At 52.6% G+C, this 15,681-nt stretch overlaps 1 protein-coding gene across 2 annotated transcripts; it reads right to left on the reverse strand.

Annotated features, from left to right (window-relative positions):
- Positions 1 to 1,219: 1,219 nt before the first annotated feature.
- Positions 1,220 to 11,743, reverse strand: IBA57 (iron-sulfur cluster assembly factor IBA57). 2 transcript variants are annotated; one of them, XM_061149680.1, is made up of 3 exons: positions 11,372 to 11,743; positions 3,043 to 3,386; positions 1,220 to 2,612 (listed from the first exon to the last, which is right to left on the reverse strand). In XM_061149680.1, the coding sequence occupies exons 1-3, from the start codon at positions 11,710 to 11,712 to the stop codon at positions 2,221 to 2,223; spliced, it is 1,077 nt and encodes a 358-aa protein (XP_061005663.1). In that variant the 5' UTR covers positions 11,713 to 11,743; the 3' UTR covers positions 1,220 to 2,220. The 2 variants fall into 2 exon arrangements, with proteins under 2 accessions (XP_061005663.1, XP_061005664.1); XM_061149681.1 differs by lacking the exon at positions 11,372 to 11,743 and adding an exon at positions 11,002 to 11,219.
- Positions 11,744 to 15,681: the final 3,938 nt, after the last annotated feature.

The raw sequence follows: 15,681 nt of genomic DNA on the forward strand, positions 1-15,681 counted from the left end.
CTGTGCAGTGTAAAAGAATGAAACTAGAACACTACCTAACACCAAACACAAAAATTAAGTCAAAATGGATTAAAGACCTAAATATAAGGCCAGACACTGTAAAACTCTGACATAGATCTCAGCAAGATCTTCTCTGATCTACCTCCTAGAGTAATGAAAATAAAAATAAACAAATGGGGCCTAATTAAACTTAAAGGCTTTTGCACAGCAAAGGAAACCACAAACAAAAAGAAGACATAAAAACAGCCCATGCAGCCCAATATGAAGAAAAACAAACAACCCCATCAAAAAAGACATACAGATGGCCAAAAAGCACACGAAAAGATGCTCAGCATCACTAATTATCAGAGAAAAGGAAATCAAAACTACAAGAAGGTATCATCTCACCCTGGTCAGAATAGCTCTCACCAAAAAAATCTATCAACAGTAGGGCAAGAGAGGGTATAGAGAGATGGGAACCTGCCTACACTGTTGGTGGGAATGTAAACTGGTACAACCATTATGGAGAAGAGTGTGGGGGTTCCTTAAAAAACTAAAAACAGAGCTCCCATATGATCCTGAAATCCTACTCCTGGGCATATATCCAGAGAAAACCGTAACTCGAAATGATACATGTCCCTCAATGTCCACCGCAACACTACTTTATAACTGCCAGGACATGGAAGCAACCTAAATGTCCGTCAACAGAAGAATGGATAAAGATGCTGTACGTATATACGATGGAGTACTACTCAGCCATAAAAAAGAATGAAATAATGCCATCTGCAGCAACAGGGATGGGCCTAGAGACTGTCATACTGAGCGAAGTGAGTCAGACAAAGACAAATATCATGTGACATAGATTATACATGAAATCTAAAATAAATGGCACAAATGAACTTATTTACAAAACAGAAATACAGTCACAGACGTAGAAAACAAACCTGTGATTACCGGGCGGGGGGAAGGGGGTTCGGATAAATTGGGAAGTTGGGATTGACATATACACGCCAGTACATATAAAAGACACAACTAACAGGGATCTACTGTATAGAACAGGGAACTCTACTCAACACTACATAATGACCTACATGGGAAAAACAATCTAAAAAAGAGTTGGGTACATGAAGAACTGACTCACCTTGCTGTACAGTAGAAATTAATGTAACGCTGTAAACCAACAACACTCCAATAAACATTTACAATAAATAAATACACTTAAGAAAGAAAGAAGCCAGAGTTCCACATGGGCTGGTTGCGGGTCGCACTTTAATAGCCACTCTGGGGCATCAGGTGGGACACCCTGTACCCACGAGACTCACATCGCAGTGGGAAAATGAAAGTCAGTGGTTTAAAACGGGTAAGTAAGTCACCCTCTTACTATGAAGACGTGACTGCATCAGAAAACAGCAGCAAGTACAGCAAGCAAAAGCTCGTCTCTGCACCCTGGGCACTGCCGTCCCAAGGCAGCCACTCCCTACCCTGAGCTCAGGAGGGCTGTGGAGGGGAGGACGGGACTGCCCATGCCACCGTGGGGCCAAAGCTGCAGGGATGTGGTATAAACGGCACTGGGGCTCCCCCAGCTGGTGCCCCTGAGCACACAGGCATGCTTGGGAGGACTCGGGTGGGTGGGAGCAATGCCTGTGCCTCTACGCACCGACGCGGCCGTTCCACCTGGCCCACAGGATTCCCACCTCCAGGCATGCCCCCAGTCAGCATGGTAAGACAATTCCCAGAGACCACTTGCCCCTTCAGCCACCCCAGACACTGACAGCTCCCTTCCCAAGCCTGCCCAAGCAGGCTCAGAAGGGTGTGGGCAGCCTGGAGGCGTCCTGGAGCATTGTCCTTGGTTGATGGATGAACCACCTCCAGATCAATATGGTTCGGAATCTCACCCAGGGTCTGGTGGAAGCTGTAGCACTGCTCAGGACAGAGGCAGGCGCAGGGCTCACTTCTACCCACCCTCGGGCCTCAGGAGGGTTCCTGATGCTCCAGCCATAAAGCTTCCAGGAAGGAACAGCCACCCTGGGCATAGGACGGTCCCCAGGAAGCATGATAGGCTGGGAACACCCGGGCTGCATGCAGGAGCATCTCCTGCCGTGTCAGTAGCTTTGGGAGGCCCACAAATGCTTGGGGACCCTTCCAGGGTGTGTTCTTTCAACTGGGTCACCCAAGAAAGTGGGGGCTGGCTACAGGGTGCAGTAGATGAGGCCCCATACAGGAGCGCAGGGGCACCCGAGGCTACTTGGTGGCTGTGGGCCACCAGTCTGGCACAGACGCAGTGAGGGCCACAAGGCCACTCTCAGAGGTTCTGATGTGGAGAGGACCCTTAATCTTCTCAGACCGCAACAGGGCCAGCCCCACGTCCCCCAGCCCTGCCCTGTACTTGCCGGCTGCCTGCCCTGCCTCGGTGAGCACAGGGGCGCCGGGGGCAATGCCTCCACCAGGAACGGCACCTGAGAACTGTACTGGGAAGAGGCGCTTTCGGATAACACCCATGTGGTGCGTGCGAGCTGTCAGCTCCTGGCCAATGTAGCAGCCCTTGGTGAAGCTGATGCCGTTCATGAAGGCCAGGTTGGACTCCAGGGGCAGCGCTACTCCTGGGGGCAGGTCATGGACACCCTCGGGAACACCTGCAGAGGTGGGGAGAGGCTTGGTGAGGTCTTAAGTGTCCTCCAGAGCTGGGGGCTCAACGCAGGGTGGCCAGGGATACTGGCCCGTAGGAGTCCCACCATCTGACCCCCACAGTCTTCTGGGTCCCTCCTAGGCGCCCTGCCATTTTTGGCCCTCTGCATCCTCCAGGTCCCAACTCCGGCCCCTGCTCTGGTCTCTGGGTGAGCATCTTGGTCTGGCCCTCAACACTGCCCACTAGGGAAGGTCCTACCCCTGACCCCAGAGCTCTGCTCTATCCCGACTCCTCCCAGTGCCTGGACTCACCATGCAGTTTTCCCGGAGCTCCAGGTCACAGCTCCTGTCCCCTCCCGCCCCACCCTGCCCCTCCTCCCTGTCCAGCATCAGCCCCCCAAACCTAACCTCCCCCCAGGTCCAACCCCATGTCCATACCTTGCTGGTACCGGTGCCGGTGATAATCCTGGAGGTCCCCAAGTCGGCCCCCGGGCACCAGGGCTGAACCCTCACCCTGGGAGAGGAGCCGCCAGCCCATGCAGGCAGTCCGGGGATCACGGGTGAGGATGGCGGCACACTCGGCCTTCTTCCGCAGCGGCACCGCCCCGCCAGCGTCCCCCGGGGCTCGGGGCAGCACGGCCCACACGCGCAGCTCGGGGCACGGCTCCACCGTAACCTTCCGCCGGATCTTGTGCAGCAAGAGGTGGGTCTGCAGCGCATCGCGCGCTGAGCTGTCGCACTCCAGGAGGAAGGTGGGCTGCTCACCGGGGCGCTCAGGGAGCCTGCGGGGAGAGGCGGGGGTGGCAGGCACACCAGGGAAGTGCCTGTGCCGCCCAAGTGCACCCGCCCAATCGGACCAGCTGACGCTGCTGCCCAGCACCCCTCCCCACCCAGGGAGGGAGCCACAGGAGACAGTCCGGCCGGGGGAGGACAGGCCTTGGCCCGACAGGTGCGAAGCAGGGCCTTGGGACCACAGTGGTGTCCGGTGGCCAGGGTGAGGTGAACAGGCACAGACGGCCACACCGAAGTCAGAACCTGCCGCCTCCAGCCCTGAGAAGCACCGAGACGCCAAGGATCCTCAGTCAGGGCACACAGCAGACTTCAGGAAGGGTGCTGGCAGGCAGCCGACGCAGGTGAGGTGACTGGTGAGGCCACACTCAGCCCATGCCCACTTCCCACCTCCCCCAGGGAAGCCCTGCAACCTGATCAGGGTCCCAGAGCCTTCCTAACTCCCAGTCCAGGCAGCCCACATCCAGTGGAATGACCCCAGATCCTGGCGTCACTGAAGAATGGATGGTGGGGCCCGTACGGACAGAGGAGCACAGACAGGCCAGCGCACGGTCAGAGGTGATGGAGGGGCCCTAAGTGGAGATGTCTAGGGCCCAGAGGAGTACATGGCTAGAGTCTGATTACAGATGTGGCTTGAGCAAGGACCCACGGCTGCATGGCAGCTGAGACAGAGAAGTGGGTAAAACCTTCAGGAGCATGTATCAAAAAGAAAGGCCATCAGCTTGGACCCATCAGCTGTGCCTCTGACCCTCTCCCCAGGCACGAAAGGGTTAAGTGCTACCCTGGAGAAGTCAATCGCCAGCCAAGGAAAGAGCTACAGAAGCTTGCCTGGGGTGGTGGTGGGGGAGGGATTTGCCTGGTGGTCCAGTGGTTAAGAAGCTGCCCTCAAATGCAGGGGGCTCAACTTCGACCCCTGGTTGGGAAACTAAGATCGCCACAACTACTGAGCCTGCAGGCCTCAACTAGAGAGATGCCCACGCTCTGTGACAAAGAGCCCAAGCACCCTAAGAAAAAATCCTGCGTGCCACAACTAACGCCCAACACAGCCAAAACAATAGAAATAAACAAAGAAAGTATTTTTAAAACAAACAGAACTAAAATTTCTCTATTTGCTTTTGGCTGTGCTGGGTCTCTGTTGCTATGCATGGGCTTTCTCTAGTTGCGGCGAGTGGGGGCCACTCTGGTTGCGGTGATGGCTTCTCACTGCAGGGGCTTCTCTTGTGGAGGACAAGCTCCAGGCGTGTGGGCTTCAGTGGCTGCAGCGCACGGGCTAAGCTGCTCCGTGACATGTGGACTCTTCCGGGACCTGGGAATCAAACCCATGTCCCCTGCACTGGCAGGCAGATTTCTTATCCACTGTGATACCGGTGGATAACGGAGAATTCCTAAATTCCACCAGAATTTAGGAGAATTCCACCAGAGAATTCCTAAAACAAAATTTCTTTTTTAAAAAAAAAGAAGCTTGCTTGGTCCCCTGATTTCTGTGGCTTCACCCTACAGCACAAACCCTGTCAGGTCCACACACATAACTACCAGCCAAGGGCCAAGTAAGTACAGGAACAAGCATGTGAAGAAAGTGGAAAAGAGCAAGCTGCCACAGCAAGTCAGGTCATCGCCTCCCCCGCCAAACAGTCCTCAAAGAAGGTCAAAATGAGGTCAGCTGAGGGCTGGGAAAACGATCATTTACAGATAGAATTAAACTGCCAGAAAAAAGAGTTCAAAGGTGCTGCCCCAGATAACCACATGGAAAGAAGTTCAAAGTCACTTATCACGACGCAAAGACAAGTTAAAACCACAAGATACCACGGCACAACTATCAGAATGGCTAAAATAAAAACAAGTCAAGGCAGCGAGGATACAGAAAAGATGGATCATTCAACCTTGCTGGTGGGAATGTAGATGGAATACACATTCCAGGAAATAGTTTGCAGTTCTTTATAAGACTAAACATGCAGCGACCACACAATCTAGTCATTGCACTCCTGGGCACTTATCCTAGAAAACACCCCAGGTGTTTATATAAAACCTGGGCATGAACATTAGAAGCAGTTTTCTTCTTAACAGTCAAGAAATGAAACCAAAATATCCTTCAGTGGGTGAACGGTTAAACAAACCATGGTCCAGTCCCTTGATGGAATACTACTAAGCAAGGAAAAGAGACTATGGATGAATCCAAAGGGCATTGAGGTGAGTGAATCCTAATCTCAAAAGACTCTGTCAGTGTGACAGTCCTGAAATGACAGGATCATAAAGATGGAGAGTGAGCAGGGGAGTGGCTGTGGGGGTGAGGGGCTGAGAAAAGCAGTGTGCCCCAGAGGGCAGAAGCGAGCCTGATGGTGACGGAAGAGCTCGGTCTTCATCGAAGATACCCAGGTCTGTATGTGTGATCAAATCAGAGCTGCATGCAAGCGAGCACGTGAAAACCTGGAAGAACCTGAGTGCGCCCTGGGGCTGGCCCATCCCCCCACCACTGCCCCCAAATGTGACCCTGGACTATTGGAGGCAAGATGTTGCCACTGAGGGAACTGGGTGAGGGTATATGAGACCTCCCTGCTCATTTTTTTGCGGCTTCCTATAAATCTATAATTATTTCAAAATAAAAAGTTAAAAAAGGAGCTGCCTCTCCTAGCATGGGTCCATGCCAGTGAGAAGAGAAAGGGCAGTCAGTTAGTTTTCATGAAAAGCCTTTATTAGGTTTTTAAACCATGTGTAGGTATGTTTCTATTTTTTAAGTCTCTGATAAAGGAAGCAGACAGAAACAATATGAAATACTGGCAAGAGGAAGAAATGGGCATGAGTGGACAGAACGTGAGGCCACAGGGGCAAAGTAAACCCCAGGGGGAGGAGGGAGAGAAGTAGGTAGAACCATGCCCAAGGAGGGCAAAGGCCCAGCAGGGGCAGGGCCTGGGCAGGGCTGGTTAAGGGGCCACCGGGGCGCCAGGGTGGTCAGGCCCCAGGCCGATGCCCCATCTCACTCACGGGGCCAGCGTTCCACAGGGTTCAAGAGAAGCAGGGTGGAGAGCAGACAGGTTCTGGGCTCAGGCATCTTTCTTCTGAGCTACCTGTGCAAATGGCCTTGTGCCATTCAGCCCCTCAGGGCCAGCAAAGCTGCAAAGCACCCCTGCGCCCCACCACCCCAAATCAGACCATCTGCTGCCCCTGCTGCAGCTAAGTAATGGGGGACAGGTCAGCAGGGGAAGCGGTGATGTGTGGTGAGCCTCTGCTCAGCAGGCACAGCCCAGATTTGGGCTGGAACATTCTCTGTGGGGCCATCTTAGGCACTGCTGGGCACTGAGAGCAACCCTGGGCCAGCCCACTCAGTGCCAGGAACAGCCACACCTGAGTGTAGATACCCCCAGACACAGTGAAGTGGCCCTGAGTAGGGCTGCCAGATAAAATACATGATGCCCAATCAAATATGCATTTCAGAAAAAAGTTCATCTTTGAATAATCTCTTTAGTGTAAGTATTCCCCAAACACTGCCTAGGTCATCCCCCCAAAAGTCACTCGTGTCTTCTGAGAGGTACCTCAGCATCCCGCAGTTTTCCGTGCCCAGCCCGGCAGCCCATCCTGGGGGCACAACCACAGCAGCCGGAAGAGGAGGCTGAGAGCACCCGCAGCCTCACCAGCCAGCCTGGCGGGCGGAACCTGAAGAGGTACACTAGCCCCACGTCCCACCCTCCCTCTGCCAGGCACACATGGAGAACACTGCTCAGAAACCAGCCGCGCCCAGGCTCAGCACGGTCCCACTGAGATCAGCACCGGGGAACGGCCTGCAGGGAGACGAGCGAGCAGCAGACCTCAGCCTACCGAAGTGGCCCCCAGAGGCATGACTAGGTCCCCCAAAAGCCAAGCAGCCCAGCCCACAAAACCTGCAGGACTCCTCTAACAGCCAGTACTTAACAAACACGTGGTCAGGATGAGGAAAGACCTCAAAACACAAAGCCCCAGCTGAGCCGATGAGTCAAGCCGCAACTGGGAGAAAAGGTCTGAAAAGTCACATCTGACAAAGGACTGTCACTCAGAACATACACAACCACTGAAAACTCAACAATAAGGAGACAGTCTGATTAAAAATAGGCCAAAGATCTGGACCTCTCCCCAAAGAAAACATACAGGTGGCAAACAGCATACGAAATGATGTTACATGTCATTTGTCATCAGGAAGAGGAAATTAAAACAAGCCCCACTGCACACCTATCAGGATGATCAAAATCCAGAACAATGACACCACCCAAGGCTGGTGAGGATACGGAGAAATGGGAAGGGTTTGCTTATTGTTGGCGGGAATGCAAAATGATACCGCCACTTTGGAAGACACTTTGGTGGTTTCTTATAAAACTACACGTAGTCTTACCTTACAGTCTAACAATCACACTCCCTGGTATTTACCTAAAGAAGTTGAAAACTAACCTCTACACAGAAAACCTGCACACAGATGTTTATAGCACCTTTATTCATAATCACAACAATCTGGAAGCAACAGCAAGTCCTTCGATAGATGAATGGATATATAAACTGGTACATGCAAACAACAGAGTATTAGTCAACCCTAAAAGAAATGAGCTATTAAGCCCTGAAAAGACATGGAGAAAACTTAAGTGTATATTACTAAGTGAAAGAAGTCAGTCTGAAAAGGCAGCATACTCTGTGATCCCAACTATGTGACACTCTGGAAAAAGGGAGACTATGGAGACAGTTTCTGATCCAAAAAGATCCTCTCAGTGGTGGTGAGGAGTCACGAGGGTGAATGGGTAAAGCACAAAGGACAGATAGGGACAATGAAGCCACTCTGTATGATATTACAGTGGTACACACGTTAAAAAATATTCGTCCAATTTCATAGAAAGCCCAGCACCAAGAGTGAACCCTAATGTGAACTAAGGACTCTGGGTAATTTTGATGTCAACATAGGCTCATCAATTCTAACTGCTGTACTACTTTGAAGGAAGAGGCTGATAATGGCGGAGGTTATGCATGTGTGGGAGCAGAGAGTATATGAGAAATCTCTGCCTTCTCAATTTTCCTATTAACCTAGAACTGCTCTAAAAAGTCTTTCCTTTTTTATTTTTGGCTGCACCACATGGCTTGCAGTATCTCAACTCACCAACCAGGGACTGAAGCCAGGCCGTGGCAGTGAAAGCCTGGAATCCTAACCACTAGGCCACCAGGACACTCCCTTAAAGAGTCTACTTTAAAAACCAAAACCTAAAGTTTTGTCTGAGAGATGGTGCTACATTCGGGAAACAAGATCAGGGTGCACGGAGGAAGGAACAGCTCAAGGATGGGAAACTAGAGGCATGACAGTTTCAATGAAAAATTCCAGGGCGTTCCCTGCTGGCCTAAGTGGTTAGGATTCCGGACTTGCACTGCTGTGGCCCAGGTTCAGTCCCTGGTCATGGAACTGAGATCCCACAATCCGCACAGCACAGCCAAAAAGGAAGAAAAACTGGAGACAGGACACAGAGAAAATGCCAGGCAGAGCAACCATGAAGAAAGCAGGAAGGCCGCAGGCTTCCAGGCGGGACACCAGTTGCCAGCGTGTCCCCTTCCCTCAGAGAACAGACCTCGTGCGATCAGATGTAGGCAAACGGTCAAGAGCAACCAGGAGGGGAAGGAGCACGTCTCATGAACAGCAGCAGGCGTCAGACCCGAGACATATCCCAGTAGAAACATCAGGGTCGGGCGGGAGGCCAGAAGGCTCAGCACCCCATGCCCCAGCGCGGAACTGAGAGAGAGGAATCTGGGCATGGTTCACCCAGCCCCCAGGCCCAAGAGCAGCCGTCTGAGGGGGAGCTCTCATGTCTCCCCTCCTCCAACTGCTCACCAGTGGGGCCACTAATTCAGGCTGTCTCTCTCTGATGGAATGAGGACCCCACCCCACCCACTGGAGTTGCACGCCCCACAAAGGACTGAGCTGGAATCTCAGAAGAGCAACCAAGGTCAGGGGACATCATCACGGTGGACTCCGATTCCCTCAGCACAGGTAGCAAGTGGCACACCAACACCCCGCTCTCAGGAGTAAACAGAAAGAAAAGCAAAGTCCTCCACAGTGCAGATCACAGCACACACAGTGCCTAGAGAAAACTGCCACGTGCATGCCTGCTGACAAGAACTGATGGCCCAGCAGCTAAGCAAAGACACGCCAAACCAGAGGAAAAAAATTAAAGACTAAAAAAAAGAACTAGAAACAGAAAAATATATATTTTTTACACTGTAGAGTGACTTATCAGGATATAACTTCATTATAGGAAGAATGCAAAGGCAGAAGGATATAAAGGCAGACTGGAGACTCAAGGAAGAAAATGTAAGGACCAAAACATCATTACAACACTGATAAATTAAAAACTGAAATGACCATTACAGGGGCTACTGAATGTTAACAGACATGGAGGGCTTAAGATAATCCTAGAATCTAGTTTTTAAAAGAGGTTAAGCAACGACTGGGAAGATAATAATTACATAAAGCAGATAATGACAATGGTATTTCTGAAAGAGGGGACACAGAGCAGGGACCACGCGTGTATTCTGTAAAAGACCAGACTGAAAATAATTTAGGTGTGAGGCCACACAATCTCTACCACATTATTACATTATTAATTATACTTTTACTATTGGAAAGCAAAAGTAGCCACAGAGTATATAAACAAATGGGCATGTAGCACTGCAGTCAAACTTTACTTACAGAAACAGAGAGTTGGATCTGCCCAAGGGTCATATTTTACTGATCCCTGTTCCAGAGTCACAGAGCTCACCAAGCGCCTAGCAACATGACATGAAAGAAGACCCAAAATACAACACATCATCATGACACTTCAAGACATCAGGATGAAGATGAGCCCCTACGAGAATTCAGAGAAAAACCAGTCACACACAAAGGCTCAGAAATCAAACAACACTAGGCTTCTTGACAATGCTAGCAGCTGCAAAACAGGTTGTGGTTTCAACGTTTTCTGGGACAATTTTCAGCGGAGTTTTAAGACCAGCCAAGTTATCAGGTATGGAGAAGGAAATGGCAATCCACTCCAGTATTCTTGCCTTGAGAATCATATGGACAGAGGAGTCCATGGGGTCACAGAGAGTCCGACACGACTGACTGGACTGACTCACACACACACACACAAGTTAAGGAGTCCGCTTAGGTATCCTACCTCTCAAGAAGCCACTAAAGAATGTACTCTACCAGCAGGCAAGAAGTACTTAGGAAGATGCAGACAAAAACCCACCACAGAAGAGGGACAGGAGTGTTTTCCGGGCGGCCTCAGGGAGAGCAACAGCCTGGAACTGCGTTAAGAGGTTCTAGAGAAACCAAGTCTGAGAAAGCTAAGGAAGTGAAAACGGAAAGCTCTACAGGACACCAAACGCTAATACCACTGAATACGGAGAGATCTGGGAGAGAAATGCGTGGACACTAGAGAACTCAGGAAGCAGTGGTACAAGCCCGTGGCACGGAGGTTGCTCCCTGCAGTGTGGCTGCTTTTCCGTGCAGTGGGTTTGAGCGTGAGCAGAGGCCAGGCCGAAGTGCTCCCAGGCGACAGTCGCTGTCGCCGGCCCATCCCTCGGAGCTGGCTCCAGCCCACCTACGGCTGCCTTCCCCCAGGTACTCACCCCTCTGCCCGCTGTGCGGGTCTCCTAGTGCCCTACCCTGGGCGCTCCTTCCATCCTCAGGTGCCCTCTCTTGGGGGCTCACCTCGGCCCACCCTGTGCACAGATTCCCAGATGTCCCTTCCCCTGGACGCCCTGTCGTTCACGTCCTTTCCGGGATGTCCGTCCCCGAGCTAGTGGTAGTCTTCCCCTAGGTACCCCGCCCCTGGATGTCGTTAGTTCTGCCTTCTGTCCGTCCCTCCCCAGTGTCTGCCTCTCCCCTGGGGGCCCACCATAGCAGCCCACCCACCAAGTCCTCTCAGGCCCGCTCCCAGTTGCCCTTTCCCTGGGGGATACCGCGACCCCAGGGGCCAGTCCTGCAAAACGCTCTCACCCGTAGAGAATGACGTCATAGAGAGTGCGTCCCTGCACGTTGAGAAAGTGGGCGTAGCCCGCTCGGGCCGAAGTTGACGCCTCGCCAACCGCAGGACCCGGAAGCGGCAGCTCATTGGTCAGCAGACCTAGGAGAAAGGGCGCCGAGTCCGGCCCGCGCACGCGCACTAGGGCACGCTCGCCCAGCAGGAAGCAGGCCCATGTTGCGCCGCTAGCGGAGTCGGCGTCCTGACAGCAGCCACTGTGAGCCAGGTGGCGCCTCGGGGCCGCGCGCAGCCGCCAGCTCCAGGCCGGGCCGCCGCACCCTGGAGCCGCACCCCTGAGCAGTGCCGCGGCCGCCATCTTGGGGAGGAGTGAGGCGACCCGCGCAGCAGCTCGGGCGGGCGGCCGGACGCGCGGGGCGAGTGGGGGGGCCGGGAAGCGGTGCGCGCGGGCGCCACAGCGGCCCCTGGCTGCTGACGGGCGGAGCGTGCGCGGGGCGGGGTGTGCACGAGCATGCGCGGGCTGGGGCCACAGCGGCCCCTGGTGGCGGGCGAGCGTTCCCTGCCGGAGAGGCCGGGGTGAAGGTGGGCGGGGCGTGCGCCCGGGCAAGGCCTCGGGCTGTCGGCCGCACACCCATCTTAGGCTGACTTCTGCTCCTGCAAGTTGGCCTGCCCCTCAGTTCTCAGAGATGTTTCAGCTTGCTTTATCGTGTTGAGACGCTCATAACCTGAACTTGACTATCTTTACCATTTTGGGGTGCACATTTCTCAGCCATTGAATATGTTCACACCGTTTTGCAGTCATCCCCATTATCCAGAATTTTCTCATCTTCCCAGACCAAAACTCCGCCCCATCAAATGAATATCCCTGTCTCCCTCCCCAGACCCTGGGAATGGCAGTCCAGTCTGTCTCTATAAACCTGACACCTCTGGGAAACTCATGGAAGTGGAGTCATGCAGTATTTGTCTTTTGTGACAGGCTCATATCTTCCAGGTTCCTCCATGATGTAGCATGTGTCAGCCTTTGTAAAGGCTGAGTGATAGTCCATTGTATATGTATGTATGTGTTTGTATACACAAACACACACTACATCTGGATTATCCATTCACTCATCGATGGGACATTTATGTTACTTCCAACACACAGGGACTTCTTAGGTTGCTCAGACAGTAAAGAATCTGCCTGTGGTGCAGGAGACCTGGGTCGGGAACATTCCCTAGAGAAGGGAATGGCAAACCCTCTCCAGTATTCTTGCCTGAAGAATTTCATGGACAGAGAAGCCTGGCAGGCTAACGTCCATGGGGTCTGAAAGACTCGGACATCTCTGAGCAACTAAGACACACACTTTTGCACACACCATGAATACAGGTGTGCAACTCTACTTTCAGTTCCTTTAGTTATTGTGTAGAACTCACACTCCTGTGTATCTTATACTCTGGCACTAACCTTCATTTCTGACACTTCTGATCACTAAATGTGGCCGGGGGGTGGGGGGAGTTCCCCACATGACACAATTTTCTGGTACCAGCTGTGTGTTTTATACTTTAACTCAATTTTTAATCCATCTACCTGGAGATAACATCAGATCCCATTAGACTGTGCGTGCACACATGCACACAGACACATACACATTTTCCCACCCCTTGCCTTCAGATGCCAGTCAAAGTCCAAGTTGCACCTGTGCTTCTGATCAGCCAGCTATAGATCAGAAGTTCCAAAAAGGCCCCTCCTTGTGCTCAATTATTTTGCCAGAGTGGCTCACAGAACTCAAAGAAACTGTTTTCTTACCAGATTACTAATTTATTATAAAAGGACATTATAAAAGGAACTCAGAAACAGTCAGATAGAAGAGATGGAAAGGACAAGGTATGTGGGAAGGGGTATGGAACTTCTCTGCCCTCTGAGCACAACCCACTCTCCCTAAATCTCCGTGTGTTCCCCAACCAAGAAGCTCTCTTAACCCAGTCCTTTTGGGGTTTTATGGAAGCTTCATTACAGAGAGATGAGTGATCAAATTATCAGCCATTGGCTGTTGAGGCACCTGCAGCCCCTCACACCTCCCCAGACGTCGGTGTGGGGCTGAAAGCTCTAACCTCTAATCTCCTGACAACCAGCCCCTATCCTTAGGTGCTTTTCAAATTACCTCATTAACATAAAGGAGCTCCCTAGGGTTTCCCAGGCCCTTGATCCCCTCCCAGCTGGCTTCCTGGTTGTGACCAGTCAGGTTTGGAATGTGATTTCACTGGCCTTTCATGGAAAAGGTCGTGCTCTGCTGAGCCTGTGTTCCAAGGGTGACCTAGCACCTCCCTGCCAACCCTGTTGAGGGCAGGGAGGAAACCACTCGAGGACAACATGGGGTGGGGGGTGCATTCCTCCAGCCTCACGTCACCCCATCCCTTGGCCAGCAGAAAACATGCTTCCCACCAGCACGACCCGCAGGAAGGGCCAGCAGACTGACCCCAAGCCACCTGGAGCCTTACCCGACCTTCCCAATCCAGGGCCAAGCTCCGCCCACTTGGTTGAGCAGGGCCGCTGCTGCCACCAGGCACCGTTTAAATGCGATTTAACTCAAATGAAGTCAAGTGAAACTTAGCTCCTTACTGCATGGGCCACACTGAAATACCCAGAGCCACACTCAGCTGGTGGCTGCCTCTGTGAACAGAGCAGGCAGCACCTCCCACTATTCTAGAGTCTCCCAACCAGCACTGCTCCAGGCTCCCTCCAGGAAGCCTTTCCAGGGCTCTGCAGCAGCCTGGCCGGTCTGGCAGCAGGGACACCTGCACGTAGGCCCTGCCTGGCTACTCCTCCTCTGGTCCTCTCTCTGCGGCTTCTCGTGCCTACAAGTCTGGGTGGAGGGAACGGGAACTGGCCTCAGGGTGCCCTCAGAGAACCCCACTCACTGGCCTGGGTCCAGCCGGGGGCTTAGGTTGCTGCTGGATCCCATGCGCAGCCTCCTCCCTCTGAGGCCACAGGTCCTGGAGCTGTCGGATGGGTGAGGATCTAAGTGCTAAAAAATAAGCAGCCCTGGGGGTCCCAGACCCTGTTTCCCAGCTGGTGCCAGCCAGGGGTGGTTTCCTGTTATTCTCTCCTCATGGCCTCCTCCCTTCCCAAAGTCAGAAGAAGGAAGCTGCCCCCGTTCTGGTTACCCCCTTCCCTGCAGCGCTCCATGAGCTCCCTGAGCAGCCGGTGAGTTGGCTCCAGCCGTGGAAACGGATGAGAACGAGACAAGGTCATTCTGCCTGATCCTGCTCCAGCCACTTTCCTGGCCTGTCCCTGCCCCTGTGCAGACCTGGGTGGGCCCCACACAGCCTGAGGACCCCAATAGGCAGTGAAGCAGGGTTGGGATGACCTAGGCTCCACACAGCAGCCTGCTCCAGAGCAAAGAAGATGAGGGATGAGCTCTCCATCCTCATGGCCATCCAGGCACCGAGGGGCACTATTTTTTTAAGTAGTTAAGTGAGCATTAAGTGCCAAGTTTAGTGGTTGGGCTCCACCTCTGAGAATCTTAAATAGTATGTCCTAGGTAGGAGATGGACATCCTGTTAAAATACTGGAGTGAGCCCATGATATCATGGTTATGACTGTCCAGAACATCAAGAAATTGGGGTATGACACTGAGATGGCTAGTGACTTCAACTGGGAGGACATGATTAAATCCTAAGGCACCCCCATCAGAAGCTCACAAAACATACAGGACCGCAGTGGTGCAACCAGGCCCCTAAGTTCCTGAGACAGGAGGCCTATGCCTTAGGATCCCTTCTGTGGTGATTGAGCTTTTAGTTTGACATCCACCTTCTAATGCGGGTTGCACTGCATCTCCCCAAATTCACGTCTTGGAGCCCTAATTCCCAGGACCTCAGAATGGTGCTGTGTTTGGAGATGGGACCTTTAAAGAGGTGGTTAAGGTAAAATGAGGTCCCTGGGGTGCACCTTAATCCAATAGACTAGTGTCCTTGTAAGAAGAGGAAAGGAGAGCAGACACACGGAGGGAGGACTGGGTGAGGCCCCGGGGAGGAGATAGCTGCCTACACGCCAAGGAGAGGGCCCAGGTACCGACACCCTGGTCTCAGGCGTCCGGTTTTCAGTACCGTGAGAAGGAAATGTCTGTTTGAGCACCCAGTTGATGGTATTACACAGACCGAGCTGACTGAGATACTTTGCAGAGTAGCGCCTCCATCTGCAGCTTTCCTCACAGCTGATATGCTCTTGATAATCTTTGGCTGATGGGCTGTGTATTACTTGAGGTTCTCCAGAGAAACCAACTCCATGGACGTGGGTTTGGGTGGACTCCGGGAGTTGGTGATGGACAGGGAGGCCTGGAGTGCTGCA

The sequence above is a fragment of the Dama dama genome, chromosome 9, assembly GCF_033118175.1.
Source record: "Dama dama isolate Ldn47 chromosome 9, ASM3311817v1, whole genome shotgun sequence".
Classification (NCBI taxonomy): Eukaryota; Metazoa; Chordata; class Mammalia; order Artiodactyla; family Cervidae; genus Dama; species Dama dama.